We start from the raw sequence: 19,462 nt of genomic DNA, 5'->3' as shown, positions 1-19,462 counted from the left end.
CCAGAAATGTCAGGGCTCTGACAGGTGCCCACAACAGAGCTGGGCTCATGCCCTGCTCACACCCCCAGGGCTGTTCAGAGACACGAATCCTTCCCTTGCACACACACAGACAGTTCCTGGCAGTAGGTGCAGTGTCTCCCTGGGCTCCTGCTGCCACTGCCTGGGGCTGGAGGCACCTCAGCCCTGCAGAGCCCCCACCCTGCACACTCACACACTTCAGCTCAGCACTGGGGTTTCCCTCTCCCTGGCATGGCCCAGTCCAGCTCCTCCCTGGTCCCACCAATCCACTTGCCCCAGCCCCAGCCCCAGAGAGCAGCACAATCATGTCTGGCCCTACAGCAAGAAATGGAGGCAATGGAGATCAGGGACAGTGACTCTGTGTCTGGAATGTTCAGGAGACCATCATCTCAGGCATCTCCTGCAGCCCCAGGGCCAGCCCCACTCCCCAGGACTGCAGGAGAGAATCAGTCCTGGGGCTCCTCAGGCAGCTTCTGCTGCCCCAGGGACAGGACAGCCTCTTTCCATGGCTCCTCTGCACACACAGCCTGTCCTGCTCTTCTCCTGGCACATCCCATCTCCCCACAGAGCCTTTCCCCAGGGGAACACGTCTGTGCTGGCCTGACCAGCCATTCCTGCAGTCCCTCCCCGTGCTCCCCACAGCCCCCGAGCTGGGGATGCTGCTCTGCAGGGCACACGGGCTGTGGTGCCCAGGATCATGGAGGGGCTCTGCTGGGCTGTGCTGGTCAGGCTGGGAGGCAGAGCCAGCTGAGGGTGGTCCCTGCCACTGACCCCCTGCCACACAAGCTCTTGTGTGGCCATGGAGGGTGCTCAGAGGGGCCCTGCCTTGTTCCAGTGCTGGGAGATGGGTTTGGGGGCTATGCTGGATCTGTACTATGAGTGTCCAAGAAGAATAAATGAATCACTTACAAGACTCCTTTCCCTGTACCTGCTGTGTCCCATGAGTTTGCAGAGCTGTTGTTTGTCAGTTCACACTCAGATGTAGAATATTATCTCTGGGTGACTACACCCTGAACATGCCTGGGCTCATTGGACTCTATTCACTGCTGACTGCCTGGCACCTGCTGGCACATCCCCTGTGTTTTCATGGCAGTTCCCAAGTCTCTTAAGAAAACATTCACCTGCCATCAGCCCTGTCACAAGCTGTAGAGCCCCAGAAAGGTTAATCAGAAACCATTCACCATCTACATGGGTTCTGGCTACCAACAAGCAAAACCTGAACCAGACCTGAGGCCTTGGAAGGCCACACTGGGACCCTGATCTCATCCCACTGAGCCCCTGGAGAACAAGCCAAACAAGGAAAGTCTTTAGAGTCTATTCCTTGAGCATGTTCCTGAGACTGATTTGCAAGAAGCCCAAAGCCTTCCTGCCCTGCCCTCAGGAGATGCCCTTTCCTGATGGAGCTGCTGTTGTGCAGCCCAGCTGTGTCCCAGCTGTTCCCATGGCCTGTCCCTGCCTGTGATCCCAGGATGGACACGCAGCAGGATGTGACCAACTTGTCAGAGTACTCAGGCCTTACAGCAATAGCAATAGCGTGGAAGTAGAAACAGCAGCACTGAAAAGACCAAGCACTGCTGCTCACTGGCAGTGCTGCTGTGCTGGGACGCTTTTCCCCCTCCCCTCTGCCAACATGCACTGTCCTGCAGTGACCTTTAAGAACTGCTGTGAATAAGAATCAAAATAGTTACAACAGAGTCACTTCTTTTGTTTAATTATTTTGACAGTCTCTGGGTCAAAATCAGTAGTGAGAAAAAAGATTAGAAGGGAATTTATTATCAAATTTCAGTGGGCACAATATTGTGACAAGATGAACCAAATGACCTCCACCAAAACCTGAGAAGGAAGGATGGGCCTGTCAGGAGTTCCATTCTAAAGGCTATGCAGAAGACAACTGGAAGTTTGAAGCTTCTCAAGACCATCCAGTAATCAAATTCTGCACAGCACCCTTGAGTTCCTTGTTCCTCAGGCTGTAGATGAGGGGGTTCAGTGTTGGAGGAACCACTGAGTACAGAACTGCCACCACCACATCCAGGGATGGGGAGGAGATAGAGGGAGGTTTCAGGTAGGCAAACACACCAGTGCTGATAAACAGGGAGACCACGGCCAGGTGAGGGAGACACGTGGAAAAGGCTTTGTGCCGTCCCTGCTCAGAGGGGATCCTCAGCACAGCCCTGAAGATCTGCACATAGGAGAAAACTATGAAAATGAAACAACCAAAAGCTAAACAGACACTAACCACAATAATCCCAAGTTCCTTGAGGTAGGAGTGTGAGCAGGAGAGCTTGAGGATCTGAGGGATTTCACAGAAGAACTGGTCCAGGGCATTGCCCTGGCACAGGGGCAGGGAAAATGTATTGACTGTGAGCAGCAGAGCATTGAGAAAGCCACTGGCCCAGGCAGCTGCTGCCATGTGGGCACAAGCTCTGCTGCCCAGGAGGGTCCCGTAGTGCAGGGGTTTGCAGATGGCAACGTAGCGGTCGTAGCACATGATGGTGAGGAGGGAAAACTCTGCTGAAATGAAGAAGACAAAGAAAAAGAGCTGTGCAGCACATCCCATGTAGGAGATGGTTGTGGTGTCCCAGAGGGAGTTGTGCATGGCTTTGGGGACAGTGGTGCAGATGCAGCCCAGGTCTGTGAGGGACAGGTTGAGCAGGAAGAAGTGCATGGGGGTGTGCAGGTGGTGGTCGCAGGCTACGGCGCTGATGATGAGGCCGTTGCCCAGGAGGGCAGCCAGGAAGATGCCCAGGAAGAGCCACAAGTGCAGGAGCTGCAGCTGCCGCGTGTCTGCCAATGGCAGGAGGAGGAACTGGCTGATGGAGCTGCTGTTGGGCATTTGCTGCTTCTGTAGATCGGGACCTGTACAAGTAGGAACGACAACTTAGATTTGAATTCACAGTGAAAATTCAAAGCCCTTTCTCACCCAGCCATCCTTGCCACTCAATGTGTCTGCCTTTTCCATGTCTGCCTTTTCCATGTCTAGGAGACCTTCCTTCACCTTGGTTGCTGTATCCCTGATTGCTGCTGGGCAAGGGTTCTGTGAGGAGCTGGACCTCAGCCTGCAGCACAGTGGGGAGTCAGCTCTCCTCCCCCCAGGCAGTGCATGGGAATAGGGAGGAGAAGAGCCAGTCCTGATAGATGAACTTAGACAAGGAGTGTGCTCCTAAGGCAGTGGAGCTTGTCAGCAACAGCCTTGCCAGCATGAAGGAACAGGGATGGCAGAAGGCAGAATGAGAGATATTTCTGCACTCAGGGAGAACAGTGAGCCCTGTGAGGCAGGAGGATTGTCTGAGGCTCAGTGTGGAGTGAGGGGAGCTGGTCTGTCCCTCTGTCCTGTTCCCAGCTGGCCTGGGCACACACCTCTCTGAGATCCAGAACAGTTACACTCCTGTGTTACCCTGGAAAGACACTACTGAGAGCAAGGCCATCCCAGGCAGAGAAATTTCCTCCCCATTTTTATAAAGTCTGGACAAATCGACTTGTTCCCAGCCTCCCAGAGCTCCACGGGGCAGAAGGAGCTTGGACACCTCATTGCTGTGCTCAAACCTGCACAGGAGGAGCCACAGGGGCTGGTACTGACTCTGCAGCTAAAACTGCCATTCCCAGAGAGCCTGCCAGCAATAGCAGGAGCACTTGAGAAAGGCAAGGAGAGAGACAGATGAGCCCTAAAGGAAAGTCCTTCCCTTCCCAGCCCTGCACAGCCCCTACCAGACAGCACCAGTGCAGGACAGTCCCCTCAGGGCCTGGTCAGCAGGAAATGGGCACTTTGTAGGAGAGATGCCCTTCATCCCCTTGTGCTGCTCTGCTGGCCCAGCAGGTGCCTGAGGGCCGAGAGCCCCCGGGCTGAGTCTGTGCTGGCTGGATGGGGACACAGGAGCTGTGCTGCTCAGGACAAGTGTCTGCACTGCAGGGCAGGGTTGGGAGGTGCCACGTGAGCCCTGCAGCAGGGCTGCCCTCAGCATTCCCTCCCTCCCTGCCCTTGTCTCTGCTGCCTGGAGCTGTCCCCGGTGCCTTGGTCCTGTTCCTCGGTCCTTCTCTGCCAGTGCTGCCAGAGCCGAGCCCAGCCCCTGAGTGCAAAGCTCTGCCCTGCAGCCACTCCGAGTGTGCAGGGATTAAAGAACAGCTCACCCAAGCCTGGGGACAATGGGAAGGGGACCCTGACTGGATCTGCAGGCTCGTGGGGGCTGAAGGCAATTGTTGAGGTTCCCAGAAAACATCAGTCTGATGGTTTAAGAGTCTCAGCCCCTGCTCTAATCTGCCCAGCTGGGATTCCATTCCAACCAAACTGAGGCAGGAAAAGTGGAAGCACAGATTCAGGAAAGCAAAACTCAGGCAGGAAACTCCTGTCCTGAATGTGCTCATGGAAAGTCCTCTCAGAAATGGACTGGACATCTACTAGAGCTGTGAGACCTGAAACATGTAAAATAGTCTCAAAAGCACCGGGACCCAGCTCCACCATTACTTCCTCCTTCCACCCACAGCTTCTCCTCATTGCACTGTGTGTATCTCCCCGGGCAGGGCAAGAGCTGATGCTTGAGGCAAAGAGTCCCTTGCCTGGCACATAAAATCCTGGGCAGCAGGACCCTGCTCTGCAGGACAGCCCTGGGCACCCCTGGCTGCACCCCCACCCTCACACTCCACAGCCAGCCCTGCCAGAAGGAGCCACCCTGCCCTGTCCCTCTGATGGTGCCACAAGGAAGCCCTGCCCTGGAACTCATCCTCCTCCTCTGTAACACAAAAACTGTCAGAGTCCTCCTGACAGATGCCCAAAGCTCCAGGATGGGCCAGCTTTAGGAAAATCTTCCAGGAACAAAAGAGACATTGCCTTGCATCCACATACTTACCAAGTACAGGCTGTGAATGTCTCTCCTCACTCTGCCTCACTCCTCTCCTCTCAGTGCCTGCAGGCAGTTCCCCAGCCCTGCTGGGCTGTGCAGAGGAGCTGCTCCCCAGCAGAGCTGTCTCTTTGAAGCTCTTCTCGGTTGCCAGGAGCTCCCTCTGTGCCAGGAGCCCAGCCCAGCTCAGCAACACAGCAACAGCCCAAGGCAGCACTTTGCCCTCTCAGCCTCCCTCCAGGTGTCCCTGGGGCTCCAGGGGAACCTGCTGTAGAACAGGCTAAAGCAAGCAAAGATGTTCCCTCCCTCAGCTGGGAGAGACATTTCTCCTGTGCTGTCATTTCTCCCACTAGACTGAGTGAGATCCAAGAATCACCTTGTCATTGACTATCTTTAGTCAGAACATCAGACAGGGATGGGCAATTAGCCCAACTACTGATGAGGGAAGGGATCCAGCCCCCATTCATGACTGCAGTCCTTAGCTTCCTCACACACACACAACCTCACAGGAGGCAGGATTGCTCCTGCCTCAGGTCAGGTGTGCACACAACAGTCACTTGCCTGGGTGCTCCTGTTTCAGCTCCTGTGGGAATAGCTGGAGATGTTAAGGTGCAAAGACCTGGTGACACTTGAGGTGCCGGGGTGGTCTAAGATACCTGGAGCTCCCTGCAAGCCTCAGCTGAGCAGTGCTGGGAGACAGGGCAGCACCTGTGGCAGGTTCTTGGAGGCTGGTGGAGAATCTCTTTGGCCAATTGAGATGAGATCAGGTGCCACCCTTTGAGCAGTAGAAATTGTTATGTTCTGGTCAGCCTTTTTCTGTACTTGATCTCTCCATAGGGAGAGCCAGGTTGATCTCTGTCTTTTCCATCAACAGGTTGATCAGATCTCTTTGACTATAATGGCAGTGGTGTCATGGACATCCTCACATGACCCAATCAAACCCAGAGCAGTTCCTCTATTTTACTCCAAACACAGCCCTAGAGTGGTACCTGAGGTTCCCAGGCTCTCACACACAGACATAGGTGGGTTCAGGGACACCACTGGTCCCGTATAGGAAAGACATCTCCATTCAGAGAGAATGACCACTTGAATCCATGAGATTCCACAGTCTCCAAGTGTTCATTTGGTTCTATGAGGCTTCAGTGTCACAATGGCCCCTTGGTTCTATGAGATACTGAAATGTCTCAGGGTTTCTTTGGTTTCATGAGGCCCTGACATGCCACAGGTGCCCCTCAATTCCATAAAGCTCCACAGTGCCGTGGTGGACCCTTTATACCAGGAGGTTTCACAGTTTCCCAGGTTTTCTTTGCATTCATTGAGCTCTACAGTGTCCCAGTGGCCCTTTCATTCCATGAGGTTCCACTTTGTCCCAAGGTTCCTTTGCTTCCATGAGCCACTGCATTGTCACAATGTCCCCTTGATTCCACAAGGCCCTGCAGTATATTAATGCCCTCTTTATTCCTTACTCCTTCAGTTCCATGAGGCTCTGCAGTGTCAAAATGGCCCTTTGATTCTATGGTGGTACCAAGTGTCACAAGACTCTCTAAGGTCTCTGGGGACCTGCAGTGTCCCAATGACCCCTTGATTTTCAGAGGTTCCACGGTGTCCCTGGGCCCATTTGTTTCCAGGAGGTTCCAGACTGTCACAATGGCTCATTGATTCCCACCAGTTCCACAGTGTTGCAGAGTTCCTGTGGTTCAAAGAGGCCCCACATGTCTGTATGGTCACTTGATTCCATGAATTTCCACAGTTTCAGAGTTTTCCTTTGGTTTCATGAGGCACTGCAGTGTCACAATGGTTCCTTGATTCCAGGTGGTTCCACAGTGTCAGACAGTCCCCTTGGTTCCATGAGATTCTCAGAGTCAACAGGACTCCGTCATTCCATGAGGTTCCAAATTTTCTCAGTGTTCCTTTTTGTTCCATGAGGCTGTGAGAATCTGAATTGCCCCTTGATTCCAGGAAGTTCCACAGTGTCCCAGGGTTCATTCCATGAGGCCGTGCAGTGTCACAATGGCCTCTTGATTCCATGATGCTCTGACAAGTCTCAAGTTTAACTTGGTTCCAGTAGGCCCTTAATTGTAGCAATGGCCTCTTGGTTCCATGAGGTACCGCAGTGTCCAAGGATTCCTTTGGTTTCATGAGGGTCTGGAGAGCTACAACAGACCCTTGACTCCTGATGCCAAGAAAAGGCTGGAATGAATCCTGCTAAGAGAAAATTTTATCTATTAGCAGAAGGTATTTATTCCCTGTGCAGGGGAAGTGAAGCAGTGAGTACTGCTGGAGGCTCACTTCCAGCTTTGGGTAGGAATTGGGGGGATTCTATACAGGGTTAGTATGGGGTGATAACATTTTACATGCATATCCATAACAGGTGGAGTTCAGGCGGAGTTAGAGGAGGAGTTTTGCTAGAATATTCTTTTAGGGGACATATCTAGGGGTTGTTCCAGTTCTTCAGCTTCTCCTGGGGGTCTTCTTACTCATCTTCGCTTTGAACTTTTCAACTTTGTTCACTTGACTCATGGTGCTTGACATTAGGGAGTTCTTCTGATTCATGTTCTCTTAAGTTAACATCTTATCAGTCTGTGACTGTAAGGATGTTTAAGTACATTCCTGTCATCAATCTCTAGGATAGAATGAGCTGATATTCACATAGTGCTGATGGTACAAGGCACAGTTCTTAACATGGAATGTGAATTTTACAGCATTTCAGTTAACTCTTTAAAGTCAAATGCCTGTTTCACTCCATGGCTTTACACAGTGTCATAATGGTCCCTTTACTCCATGAGGTTCCACAGTGCTACACGGGCACCTTTAGTCCATTATGGTTCAAAATGTCTCAGGGTTCCTTTCGTTCCATGTCTCCCCACAATTCACAATGTCCCCTTTGGTTTCATGAGGTTCTGTGGTGTCACAATGGCCCTTTGGTTCCAGGAGGTTCTGTGGTGTCACAATGGCCCTTTGGTTGCAGGAGGTTCTGTGGTGTCACAATGGCCCTTTGGTTGCAGGAGGTTCTGTGGTGTCACGGTGTCCCTTTGGTTCCAGGAGGTTCTGTGGTGTCACAGTGTCCCTTTGGTTCCAGGAGGTTCTGTGGTGTCAAAATATCTCTTTGGTTCCAGGAGGTTCTGTGGTGTCACAATGGCCCTTTGGTTCCAGGAGTTTCTGTGTTGTCACAATGTCCCCTTTGGTTCCAGGAGGTTGCACACTGTCCTTGCTGGAACACACCTGGTTGGATGTTGTCCCACCTGCAGAGCTGCCTCCAGCTCTGGGGTCCCAGCACAACAAGGACATGGAGCTGTTGGAGCAAGTCCAGAGGAGGCACCAAGATGATCAGAGAGATGGAGCAGCTCTGCCATGAGGGAAGGCTGAGAGAATTGGGATTGTACAGCCTGGAGAAGAGAAGGCCTTGGGGTGACCTAATTGTGGCCTTCCAGGACCTCAAGAGCCAACAAGAAAGATGGAGAGAGAGTATTTACAAGGGCCAGGGTTGAATGAGAAATGTAGTCCAGTGGAAAGTGTCCAGACTCAGTTGTCCTCAAGTGATGGGGGTCTGAGTGAAGTCCCCATAATCCAGGAGTATATGCTCAGTGCCAATGAGGCCCCACAAGTCCCTGCCCACATGAGATGCACCTGAGAGTACTGAGGGAGCTGGAGAAAGAGCTGGCCAAGACACTTGCGCTCATTGCCCAGCAGTCCTGGTGAACTGGAGAAGTCCCAGCTGACTGGAAATCAGCAATTGTGATGCCCATCCACAAGAAGGGTTGCAAGGAGGATCTAGAAAACTCCAGGCCTGTCAGGCTGACCTTGCAGCCAGGAAAGTCCATGGAGCAGATCATCCTGAGTGCCATCAGACAGCACAAACAGGACAACCAGGGGATCAGGCCCAGTCAGTGTGGGTTTGAGAAAAGCAGATCCTGCCTGACCAACCTGATCTCTTTCTATGACAAAATGACCCACTCAGGAGATGAGGGAAAGGCTGTGGATGTGTCTCTCTGGAATTCAGTAAAGCCTTTGGCACCACCTCCCACAGCATCTCCTGCAGAAACTGGCTGCTCATGGCTGGGATGAGGGAACTGTTTGCTGGGTGAAAAACTGTCTGATGGCCCAGAGAGTGGTGGGGAATGGAACAGGTGGGGCTGGTCACTAGTGGGGTTCCCCAGGGCTCAGTGTTGGGGCTGGTCCTGTTTAACATCATTATTGATGATCTGGACAAGGGGATCGAGTGCACCTTCAGTAAATTCATGGACAACACCAAGGTGGGTGTGATTGTGGGTCTGCTGGAGGGCAGGAAAGTTCTGCAGAGGGATCTGGACAAGCTGGATCAATAAGATCAAGTGTCAGGTCCTGACCTTGGGTCACAACAACCCCATGGGATGCTCCAGGCTGGGACAATGTGCCCTGAGACTTGCTCAGGGACTGCTGCTTGAGAGTGGCTGGATATAATTCAGAATATGCCCAGGTGGACAAGAAGGCCAAAGGTATCTGGCCAGTGTCAGGTATAATGTGACCAGCAGGACCAGGGCTGGACTGTCCCTCTGCACTGGGCACTGATGAGGCCCCACCTTCAGTGCTATGTCCAGTTCTGGGCCCCTCACTGCAAAAAGGACATTGAGGGGCTGGAGCATGTCCAGAGAAGGGAACGGAGCTGGGGAAGGGTCTGGAAAACATGTTGGATGAGGAACTGGTGTCTTGAGTCTGGAGAAGAGGAGGCTCAGGGAGGACCTTGTTGCTCTCTACAAAGACCCAAAAGGAGGTTTTAGTGAGCAGGGGTCTCCCTCCCTTGTGCAAAGCCTATAGGGACAGAGAGGAAACAGACTTGAATTGCATAGATCAAGATTCAGATTAGATATTAAATAATACTTTTTTTCACTGAGAGGGTTTTTAGGTAATGAAATAAGTAGCCCAGGGTGGTGGTGTTATCTCAAAGTGCCCAGGTGGTGTTTGGATGTGGCACCTGGAATATGATTTGGGGGTGATTATGGGGTGCTGGTTGACAGTTGGACTAGAAGATCTTGAAGGTCTCTTCCAACCTTGATGATCCTGTGATTCTCTGGCCTTTCATCACTGCCTCCATGTTTGTTCTTCAAAAATATCCTGGGGATGTTTTCTCAGTTGTGTCGCTCAGTGGGACTCATTAGCACTACAAGAAATTTTAAAGTTTGAATCTGACTTTGGTTTCTCAAGAGGCTCCTGTAACTTTCCTCAGGGTCTGATGTTCAGGGAGTCAGCACCAAACCCCCCAGAGGGCCATTAAATGCCCTGGGCTGTTGCTGTGCTGCTGAGCTGGGCCGGGCTCCTGGCACACAGGGAGCTCCTGGCAAGCGGGCAGCGCTGCAGAGAGACAGCTCTGCCCAGGAGCAGCTCCTGTGCACAGCCCAGCAGGGCTCAGGGCACTGCCAGGGCAGCTCAGGGACACCAGCAGGGCACAGACAGAGCTTAAAGAGGCTCAGCATTGGGAGGATGACTGAGAGCTCATGGAGGAGAAATCTTTGCAGTGCTGGACACGGTGAGTCTGTGGGTGCAGGGCAATGCAGGGGCAGCTCCTGGAGGCATCTCCTAAAGCTGGCCCAGCCCCAGCTGATGGGATGTGTGGGGAGGGGGCTGTTGTGGGACACTTTGGAATAGCTGTGGAGCCGGGGGGTGCAGCCAGGGGTGCCCAGGGCTGTGGGGCAGAGCAGGGTCCTGCAGCCCAGGGTGCTGTGCTGGGGCAGGGACTCTGCTGCCTGCCAGGGTCAGCTCTCAGCCAGCATGAAGAGCTGCTCACAGGGCTGGGGGAGAAGGAACAAACCATGATAGGTGAGGGCAGGATCCTTCCACTCTCAGGGTGCTGAAGGTGGCTGGCTGCTCACAGCTCCAAATCACAACAGGACATTCAAGAATGGAGTTTTAAAGAAGCACAGAAGGTTTTGTGACATATGACTGGAATTGATACTGCTCTTTATGTCTTCTGCTCTGGCTTGCCCAGGTAGGCAATTGGACACAGAAATTAACTTCTTAGTCCAGCAGCAGGCACAAAAATTCTCCATCTTCTACAACTAGAACTGAAGAAAACAGGCAATATGAGAAATCACCACACTGTGCCCTACAGGCACCATCAGTGTCCCTTTTCCAGCCTCCTCAGGGTTGCTCTGACATTGCCATCAGAACCTGCACAGATATTTTTCTCTTTAATCAGCTCTGAGGCACCATGAATGGAAGTGCAGGGCAGATGGGAAACAGAGCAGTCAGCACTATCTGTCTGTGCTGACTATGAACTAAAACACTGAGATTTAAGCACTATTACCTATCCAAGCCTAAAAATGTTCACATTTTCATTCACCAAAAATTAGAATTTTTACACTTAAAATTAGCATGTGACAGATATGACAGTAGGAAAAACCCCAAGCAAGCAAGTAGAACAATACCCTCTAACAAAATCACTATTAAGTTCAGCTAACCCTGTGTTCTGCAGTCCAGATTCTTCTGCAACAAGAGCAGGTAGTGTAATTCTGTTACACCTGCCATCCCTTGGGATTCCTGGAACTTTCATCAGCCAGTTTCTATGTGCCCACTGCAGCAGGGCAGAACTAGCTCTCTTGGAGCAGCAGAGTCAGCCCATAGAGAGAAAATGACTCCAAAATTAGTGGAGTAGGTGGGAAATTCTATGAGCTATTAGCTGATTTTTCCATTAGAATTCTGTCCTAAATTGTCTCTATCATTTCCTTCTTGGACAGTGTTCCATGCCCTGGGGAAGCTCATGTCGAACAGCAGCTCCATCAGCCAGTTCCTCCTCCTGCCATTGGCAGACACGCGGCAGCTGCAGCTCCTGCACTTGTGGCTCTTCCTGGGCATCTCCCTGGCTGCCCTTCTGGGCAACGGCCTCATCATCAGCGCCGTAGCCTGCGACCACCACCTGCACACCCCCATGCACTTCTTCCTGCTCAACCTGTCCCTCACAGACCTGGGCTCCATCTGCACCACTGTCCCCAAAGCCATGCACAACTCCCTCTGGGACACCACAACCATCTCCTACAGAGGATGTGCTGCTCAGGTGTTTTTCTTTCTGTTCTTCATCTCAGCAGAGTTTTTCCTCCTCACCATCATGTGCTACGACCGCTACATTGCCATCTGCAAACCCCTGCACTACGGGACCCTCCTGGGCAGCAGAGCTTGTGCCCACATGGCAGCAGCTGCCTGGGCCAGTGGCTTTCTCACTGCTCTGCTGCACACAGCCAATACATTTTCCCTGCCCCTGTGCCAGGGAAATGCTGTGGGCCAGTTCTTCTGTGAAATCCCACAGATCCTCAAGCTCTCCTGCTCACATTCCTACCTCAGGGAAATTGGGCTTCTTGTAGTTGGTGCCTTTTTAGCATTTGGTTGTTTCATTTTCATTATTTTCTCCTATGTGCAGATCTTCAGGGCTGTGCTGAGGATCCCCTCTGAGCAGGGACGGCACAAAGCCTTTTCCACGTGCCTCCCTCACCTGGCCGTGGTCTCCCTGTTTGTCATCACTGGCATATTTTCTAACCTCAAGCCTCCCTCCATCTCATCCCCAGTTCTAGATCTGGTAGTCTCAGTTCTGTACTCAGTGGTTTCTCCAGTATTGAACCCCCTCATCTACAGCCTGAGAAACAAGGAAATCAAGGATGCCCTCAGCAAAGTCTTTGAACACAGTCCACTTCAGATTAAGATTTCCAATTACCCCACTGGGGCTCCAATTGTACCTCAGGAATAGCCAGAAATAACTTTCTTTTTCCGTTTTTCTGTTCTATACCTGTGATAGAATTCAATCATCACAGAACTGTTCTGTTGGGATGAGACCTTAAAGTTCAATCTAGTTCCAACTACTCCACCACTGGCAGGGGTGGCACTCACTAGGTCAGGTTACTCATGTTGGTATTAGTCAGGTTTCTCTGTATTATCTTGGCCTTCTCTCAGCCTATTCTTAACCCAGCATACTGAAGTACAGATGGATCCCTGTGATGATGATCTCATTAAATGACACAGGAAAAAATTATTTCTCTCAGCTCCAATTTATTCCACCCTCTGGAGCTGTTGGAGCAGCCCCAGCTCTCAGGAGGGTCTCAGCAGCCCAATGTGCAGCTGCCCCGTGGAGGAGCAGCCCTGGTGCCCTTGGGGCTGGCCCTGGTGCCTTGGTGGGCACTCGCTCTCTGTGCCTGTGACTCGGGGCTGCTGCTCCCCTGAATCCCTGGCCAAGAACAGCAGCACATGGTCTTTCCATGGATGGGCTCCCCTCCCTTCCACAGTGTCCTCTTGTGCCCTGAGTGTTGTGGGAGCCCCAAGGTGTCCTGTAACCTGTGACAATCCTGTTGTCCCTACAGAGCCATCCCCGTGGTTGCAGCAGGAACAGGCCATGTGACCCCTGTGTCAGAGCTGGGCTCTGGGCAGGCACCACCATGGCCAAAGGGTCTCACTGCAGGGCAGGGCCAGGGGCTGGACACCTCTTCAGAGCTGGGAGCAGGAACACACCCAGGGAGCTCATTTGTTAAAATGGTTTTGGCTCTTGGGTTCTTGATGGATTTAGAGGGACGGGATCAGACACCAACGGGAATCTGTTTGGACCAAGGGCTGGACCAAGAGCCCCATTCTTGGTTGGACATGTTCAAGCAGAGTGTTACAGATCTTTGATGGATGTGCCTGTTGCTGTCCCACCTGCAGTGGGACTGGTGACTGATGCCATCCTGGGAAGAAGCTATTGTAGCATCTGGGAAAGCTCAAGGGATGCCTGGGGCATCCTAAAATGAATGACAATTGAAAGAGGAGTCATATAGAGGAAAAGGTGAACCTGTGGAGAACACTCCTCACTCCCCAGTGCCAGGAGCTGCTTTGGGGAGCCAGCAGGCAACGGGACACAAGCCTGGGGCATGTTTCAGAGGAGCCCATGGGCTGGATGTAGTGCAACCCCACCCTGCCCTGGTGCCATTGGAGACACCCCCTGGTCCTGCCCAGCCTTGTCCTTGGCTCCTGAGCCATCTGGGAACATGGACATGAGCTCAGCAGCTGTGATCCCGACCCAGCTCTGTCTGCTTCCCACCCTGACCAGCATGGCCAGTGCAAGGTCGCCCCATGGCCCCAGGGCACCACAGTCCCCTCCCTCTGCAGAGCAACTTCACCAGCTCAGGGCCCTGCAGGGAGCAGGGAGTGGGAACCAGGAGCTGCCACCCAGGCCAGTATGGACAGACTCATGTGGGGAAAGGCTCTTTGGAGAGAGGAGATGACTCTGAAGAAATACAGTGAATTTAGGGGAGAGAAAAGTAGCTTGGCAAACAGAGATGAAAGAATTTGATGGGGTAAAAATTGGTTCAGGTAACACTGAGGGTGCTGCAATGCTGACTGTGCAAATATTCCTGATAGGCCTTTACCCAGTTTCTTACCAGTAGCCTCAAACCCTGACACCACTGAAAGATGCTGCCCTCACAGGGGAAGTAATCCACTCCTCTGATCCCAATCTCAGCTTTACCAGGAAGTCAAAGCTCAAGCTCCCTGTACCCTTAGTTGGACTCTGTTGCTGGCACTAATCCATGGCCCCATCACAAGCATTAAAACTCTCAATTTAATCCTAACCCTCCCTCACAAATATACCCCACTTGCTGAGGACAAATCAGACACTCAGCACAACACCAAACCTTCCTAAACTTCTGCCCAAGCCCTACCCCTGAATGTCAAACTCTAAACCCTAATACATCAATCCTTACCTCAACACCACAACCCAGGGCATTTCTTCCCACACTCTAAGCTTGCAACCATTTACTCTCCATGCCCCTTCCTGGGATCAGGGCAAAGACCTTGAGGCCCCAGAGCAGGCACAAGGTGTTGGGAGAGGAATGTGAGGTGACCTGGACCTGATCAGCTCATGGCACACAAGGAGCAGATGGGTGGCAATGCTGTGAGGAGTCAGCTGTGCCTCAGCAACTCCAGGGGGCCATGGCTGGGAAGGGGCTGCCAGGTCACATCTGTCACCTCCCTGACAGGCAGCAGCAGCCTTGGGCACCCAGAGGCAGCTGAGCCACCTGTGCACACACCCTGAGAGCTGCCCCAGCTGAGAGTCCCTCTCAGGGGCCCTGAGGAGCTCTGGGCTCTGGCAACACAAACCTGCTGGAGTTTTAGAAGGCAAAGAGTCCAGTCCTGCCCTGGGGTCACAATGACCCAGAGATGAGGGCAGGGACCTGAACAGCTCTGGAGTGACCCCGAGGAGAAGGGCCTGGGCTGTGTGAGGGATGTCCTGTGGCACAGGGGCTCGGGATCAAAGTGAATAAGGACAACAGAACATGGGGCTGCCTTGGGGGAGTGTGGCCACCCAGACAAGGGAGGTGTCACCCCCTTTGAATGAGCCCTGGGGTAACACATCTGGACTGATATGTCTGGGTTTGAGGTTCCCCATTGTGGAAGAATGAGGAAGAACTGGTGAGGGCTCAAGGAAGATCTGGTTGGGCATTGAACAGTCACCCTGGGGCACTGGTCACAGCTCCAAGCCTGACAGAGCTCAAGGAGGGTTTGGATGATCCTCACATGGTGTGACTCTTGGGGATGGTCCTGTGCAGGGCTAAGTGTTGGACTTGATTATCCTTACAGGCCTCTTCCAGCTCAGCATATTCTGTGATTCTGCCAGGATGACAGAGCTTTTCTTGGTACTGGAAAGAGAAGGAAAGTCACAAAGTGCAGCTTGGAAGTTTCTGAGTGGAAGGGAGGAAAAAGAAATGTCACTCAGAAAGGAGTCTTGTACAAGAGGTCACCCAGAGGGTGTCAGTATCATCCCATGGCTTTGTGTTCCAGGGAACAGTCAGAGATGGCTGCAGAGACATCAGTGAGGGCACAGAAATGCTGCTGGGAGGGCTGGTGGCAAAGCAGGATGGGTGTGTGCAGCCTGCAAGGCCAGAGGAGCAGCAGGGACAGGGCAGGACAGGCTGCAGGACAGATGGCCAAGGGCTCTGGCAGGGCTGGAAGGCACAAAGGCACCCAGGCCTTTGTCCCCTGGGCTCTGGCAGCTGCCTCTGCCACTGAGGCCACCAGAAGGAACTTTCCTTTTAGGTTCTGGACTTTGTTTCTTTCTCATCCCTCCCTGAGGAGGCTGGGAGGGGTTGCACAGGTTTTGACATTTGTTGTTCTTCCCCCTCCCATCCCACTGCCCCACAAACAGCCCTGAGCCACCTGTGAGGGACAGGACCTGCTGTCCCAGGGCCTGGGGCTCAGGCCTTGGCCTTTATGCTTCCTCCAACCAGCCCAGGGTTTTCTCAGCATTGCAGGTGCCTGCACAGAGCCTTTGTCTCCCTGCAATCAGGGCCTCCAAGGATCTGCTCTAAGGAGTCCCTGGGGAGGCTTTGTCAGTGCCTGCCCTCAGTGGGGCCCATTGGTGCTTCAAGGGACTTGGAGTTTTCCTTCTGACTTCTTGAGCAGTTTTTCAAATTTTGTCTCACTTCTTGAGTATCATGGACTCATCTCCAAATACACAGTGGGGCTCATTAAAACACAGAAAACCAATTTATTTCTCTTTCTTTAATTGTTTTCAAGTCTTCAAGACTTGTACTAATTGGAGTTGTTTTGTAATTTTGCTAAGGAGGAAATTTCAAAGTGAACCTCAGAAAAAAATTATATTCTTGTTATAAAATGGAATTATCTACAAAGAGACTTGGAATGCAAATGGTCAGGGTGTCCTAGTTCAGCAGGAGGGACCAGCTAACCCTGTGTGGTGGTGATCAAACCTGTGTATTCCAACCCCTCTATTCATTCCCCAAGGACAATGGGCCATTAGCAGCCGCTGCCCAGGGAGCCATTATCACTTCACACCCAGCCTGAGGGGGGCGGAGCTGCTAATGGGCCATCAACAGCTCAACACCCCCTGGCTCCCAGAGTTAATCACCCATTGTGTGAGTCCCCACCCAGGGGGAGGGACTGAGAGCTCCCTGAGGGTACATAAGGGGTGGGTAAGAAGACCTCGAGAACCTCTCGTCGGATCCAGAGCAGCAGCAGGACCTCGACAGCAGGAGATCACCGCTCTCAGCCAGACCACAGCCCTCGCCTGCACCAACAGGTTTTTCTTTTCCTTTTGCTCTGGACTTGGGGGAACCACAGGGGTCTCAGCACAAGGGCAAACAAACCCCCTTGGGTTTGTGCCCCAGGACACTGGGTTATACTGCTGGGGTATTGTGAGTTGAAAGCAATTTCCCTTGTGTGTCAGTGTTGTTATTGTAATATTATTATTAAATTTTAGGTCTGACTTATAATCTCTCTCGTGGTGAGTTCTTTTCCCCTGCTGGTTCACCTTTAAACCAGCACATCTTTTGGCGCCCAACGTGGGGCACGAGAGAGAAGTCAGAATTACAATTTCATTTTGTGTATTTGGATACAGAAACTCCCTGACTACCATGTTGCTTGATGTATTCATGTGGATGGTGTATCTGGGCCTGTTCATATTTCGACACATGGGGAACCATGTGCCTATTTTGATGCTCTCTTTAATACCAGGGAGAAGGATCAAAATTGCTTTATTAATATACTATGTTTATGTTGTCATAACATCAGAAGCAATGAATTTCATTGTGAATGTATATTCAGTCTGGTGTGCCTGTCCTGTTGTGGGTTGTTACCTCTGGGGTCTCATTAAAAATAGCACCCAGACTGTGGGGAAAACAGGCGGAGATGGTTACTTCCACCTTTTCACCTCTGCTACAACAATCATTGAAAATATTGAGCTTCCTTTTGATGTTAGGGACATCATAATCCTACTGTTAGTGCTGTTAGTATTGCTTTGTCTCCTCTGTACTGTATACACCATGTTTAGGGTCAGAACTGGGCTCTCTAAGGAGACTTGCTGGAGGCCTGCCCTGGGAGCGGATGATGTTGAGTGGCACGGGAAGTGGGAAGATATGGGCCAGTATTTGGAGACCTTCTCTCCTCAAATGATCTGGAAATTCACCCCGGAACAACTGCAGGACCCTGCCAAAATGCTAAGCTATGTGAAAGGAAGATGCTCTGGTAGTCCCAGAGAGGTGCAGCTCACAGCAACCTGCTGGGCCCTGGCCACTGCCTACCGCACACTGCTTGGGGTGGTACAGCATCATCAGGAGGAGGGGAAAAGGAGCAAATCCACAGGCACCATGTCCACCCAAACCACGGCTGAGCCAGAGAGGAAGAGAGATACATCAACTAGCACCATGTCCACCCAGACCATGACTGAGCCAGAGAGGAAGAGAGATACATCAACCAGCACCATGTCCACCCAAACCATGGCCGAGTCAGAGAGAAGAGACACATCAACCAGCACCATGCCCACACAAACCACAGCTAAGCCAGAGAGAAAGGGAAACAAATCAACCAGCACCATGTCCACACAAACCATGGAGGAGCCAGAAGGACAACAGAAACCGATAGCAGTTGCCCCTGTCCAGAAAAGAAAATCAAAGACCAAATCAGTTCATATAGTGAATGATGAGGAAGAGGCAGGACCTTCATCTCAAGCAGAAGAAATGGAGCCAGAAATAATCACCCGGTCCCTATCCCTGGGAGAGCTGCGTGAGCTCCGGAGAGAGTTCACACGACAGGCAAATGAGTCCATCTTGACCTGGCTACTTCAAATCTGGGATGCTGCAGCCAATGATACAATTCTAGATGGGAGTGACGCGAGGCAGCTGGGATCCCTTTCTCGAGATGTTGTCATTGATCAGGGCATTGGAAAGAGACAGGAAACTCTCAGCCTCTGGCGGCGACTGTTGTCAAGCGTGAGGGAGAGATATCTTTGTAAGGAGGACCTCCACGTACAGCAAGGACAATGGAACACGATGGAACAAGGTATCCGGTGCTTAAGGGAATTAGCCGTACTGGAGATAATCTTTTCAGAGGATGAGAGATTCCCTAAAAGTCCAGATGGTGTCCAGTGCACATCCCAGATGTGGTTAAAATTTGCACGACTTGGGCCAGAAATGTATTCTCGCTACCTTGCAACATTGCAGTGGAGAGAGGGAGAAGACAAGGTGGGTGCACTGGTCAGCAAACTCAGGATTTATGAAGACACTGTCACTGCTCCATTACGAGCCCATGTCTCAGCTGTGGAAACAAAACTGGCTGAACTGGAAGAGAAGAGTAAGGAAGGACTCTTCCATATCTCTCCAGAACAAACGAGAGTCTCTGCCATCAGAAGCAGGCGTCTTCCAGCTAAGGAGAAAGGGTACACTCCACGTGGCAATCTGTGGTTTTACCTCCATGAGCATGGAGAAGATATGAGGAAGTGGGATGGGAAACCCACCTCTTCCTTAGCAGCTCGGGTACGTGAATTGCAAAGAGGCACAACTAACACAGGGAATTCTTCAAGGTTGAAGGCTGCCCCGGTCTCTCGTGGGCAAGGCTCCAGACAGTATAGGAATGATGATGTTATGCCCGATCCTCTTGAAGGAACCTCCCGGTCATATTCACAGGGAGAGCGCAGTGAATACCATGACCAGAACTAGGGGGGCCCTGCCTCTAGCCAGGTAGAGGAGAGGGACAATCGGGTTTATTGGACTGTGTGGATTTGGTGGCGTGGCTCATCAGACCCACAGAAATACAAAGCTTTAGTGGACACTGGTGCACAATGCACGTTGATGCCATCAGGATACGTTGGGGTAGAATCCATCTCTATTTCT

The 19,462-nt window shown here is 52.0% G+C and overlaps 2 protein-coding genes across 2 annotated transcripts; one reads left to right on the top strand and one right to left on the bottom strand.

Annotated features, from left to right (window-relative positions):
• Positions 1–1,927: 1,927 nt before the first annotated feature.
• On the bottom strand, positions 1,928–2,851 carry LOC139674690 (olfactory receptor 14A16-like). The gene has a single exon (XM_071561293.1). The coding sequence runs from the start codon at positions 2,849–2,851 to the stop codon at positions 1,928–1,930; it is 924 nt and encodes a 307-aa protein (XP_071417394.1).
• Positions 2,852–11,583: 8,732 nt separating this feature from the next.
• On the top strand, positions 11,584–12,561 carry LOC139674688 (olfactory receptor 14A16-like). The gene has a single exon (XM_071561292.1). The coding sequence runs from the start codon at positions 11,584–11,586 to the stop codon at positions 12,559–12,561; it is 978 nt and encodes a 325-aa protein (XP_071417393.1).
• The last annotated feature ends 6,901 nt before the right edge of the window (positions 12,562–19,462 follow it).

This window comes from Pithys albifrons, chromosome 7, assembly GCF_047495875.1.
Source record: "Pithys albifrons albifrons isolate INPA30051 chromosome 7, PitAlb_v1, whole genome shotgun sequence".
In the NCBI taxonomy this organism is placed as follows: Eukaryota; Metazoa; Chordata; class Aves; order Passeriformes; family Thamnophilidae; genus Pithys; species Pithys albifrons.
The sequence above is the reverse complement of the archived record's forward strand: the minus strand, read 5'-3'. Positions and strand labels throughout refer to the sequence as shown.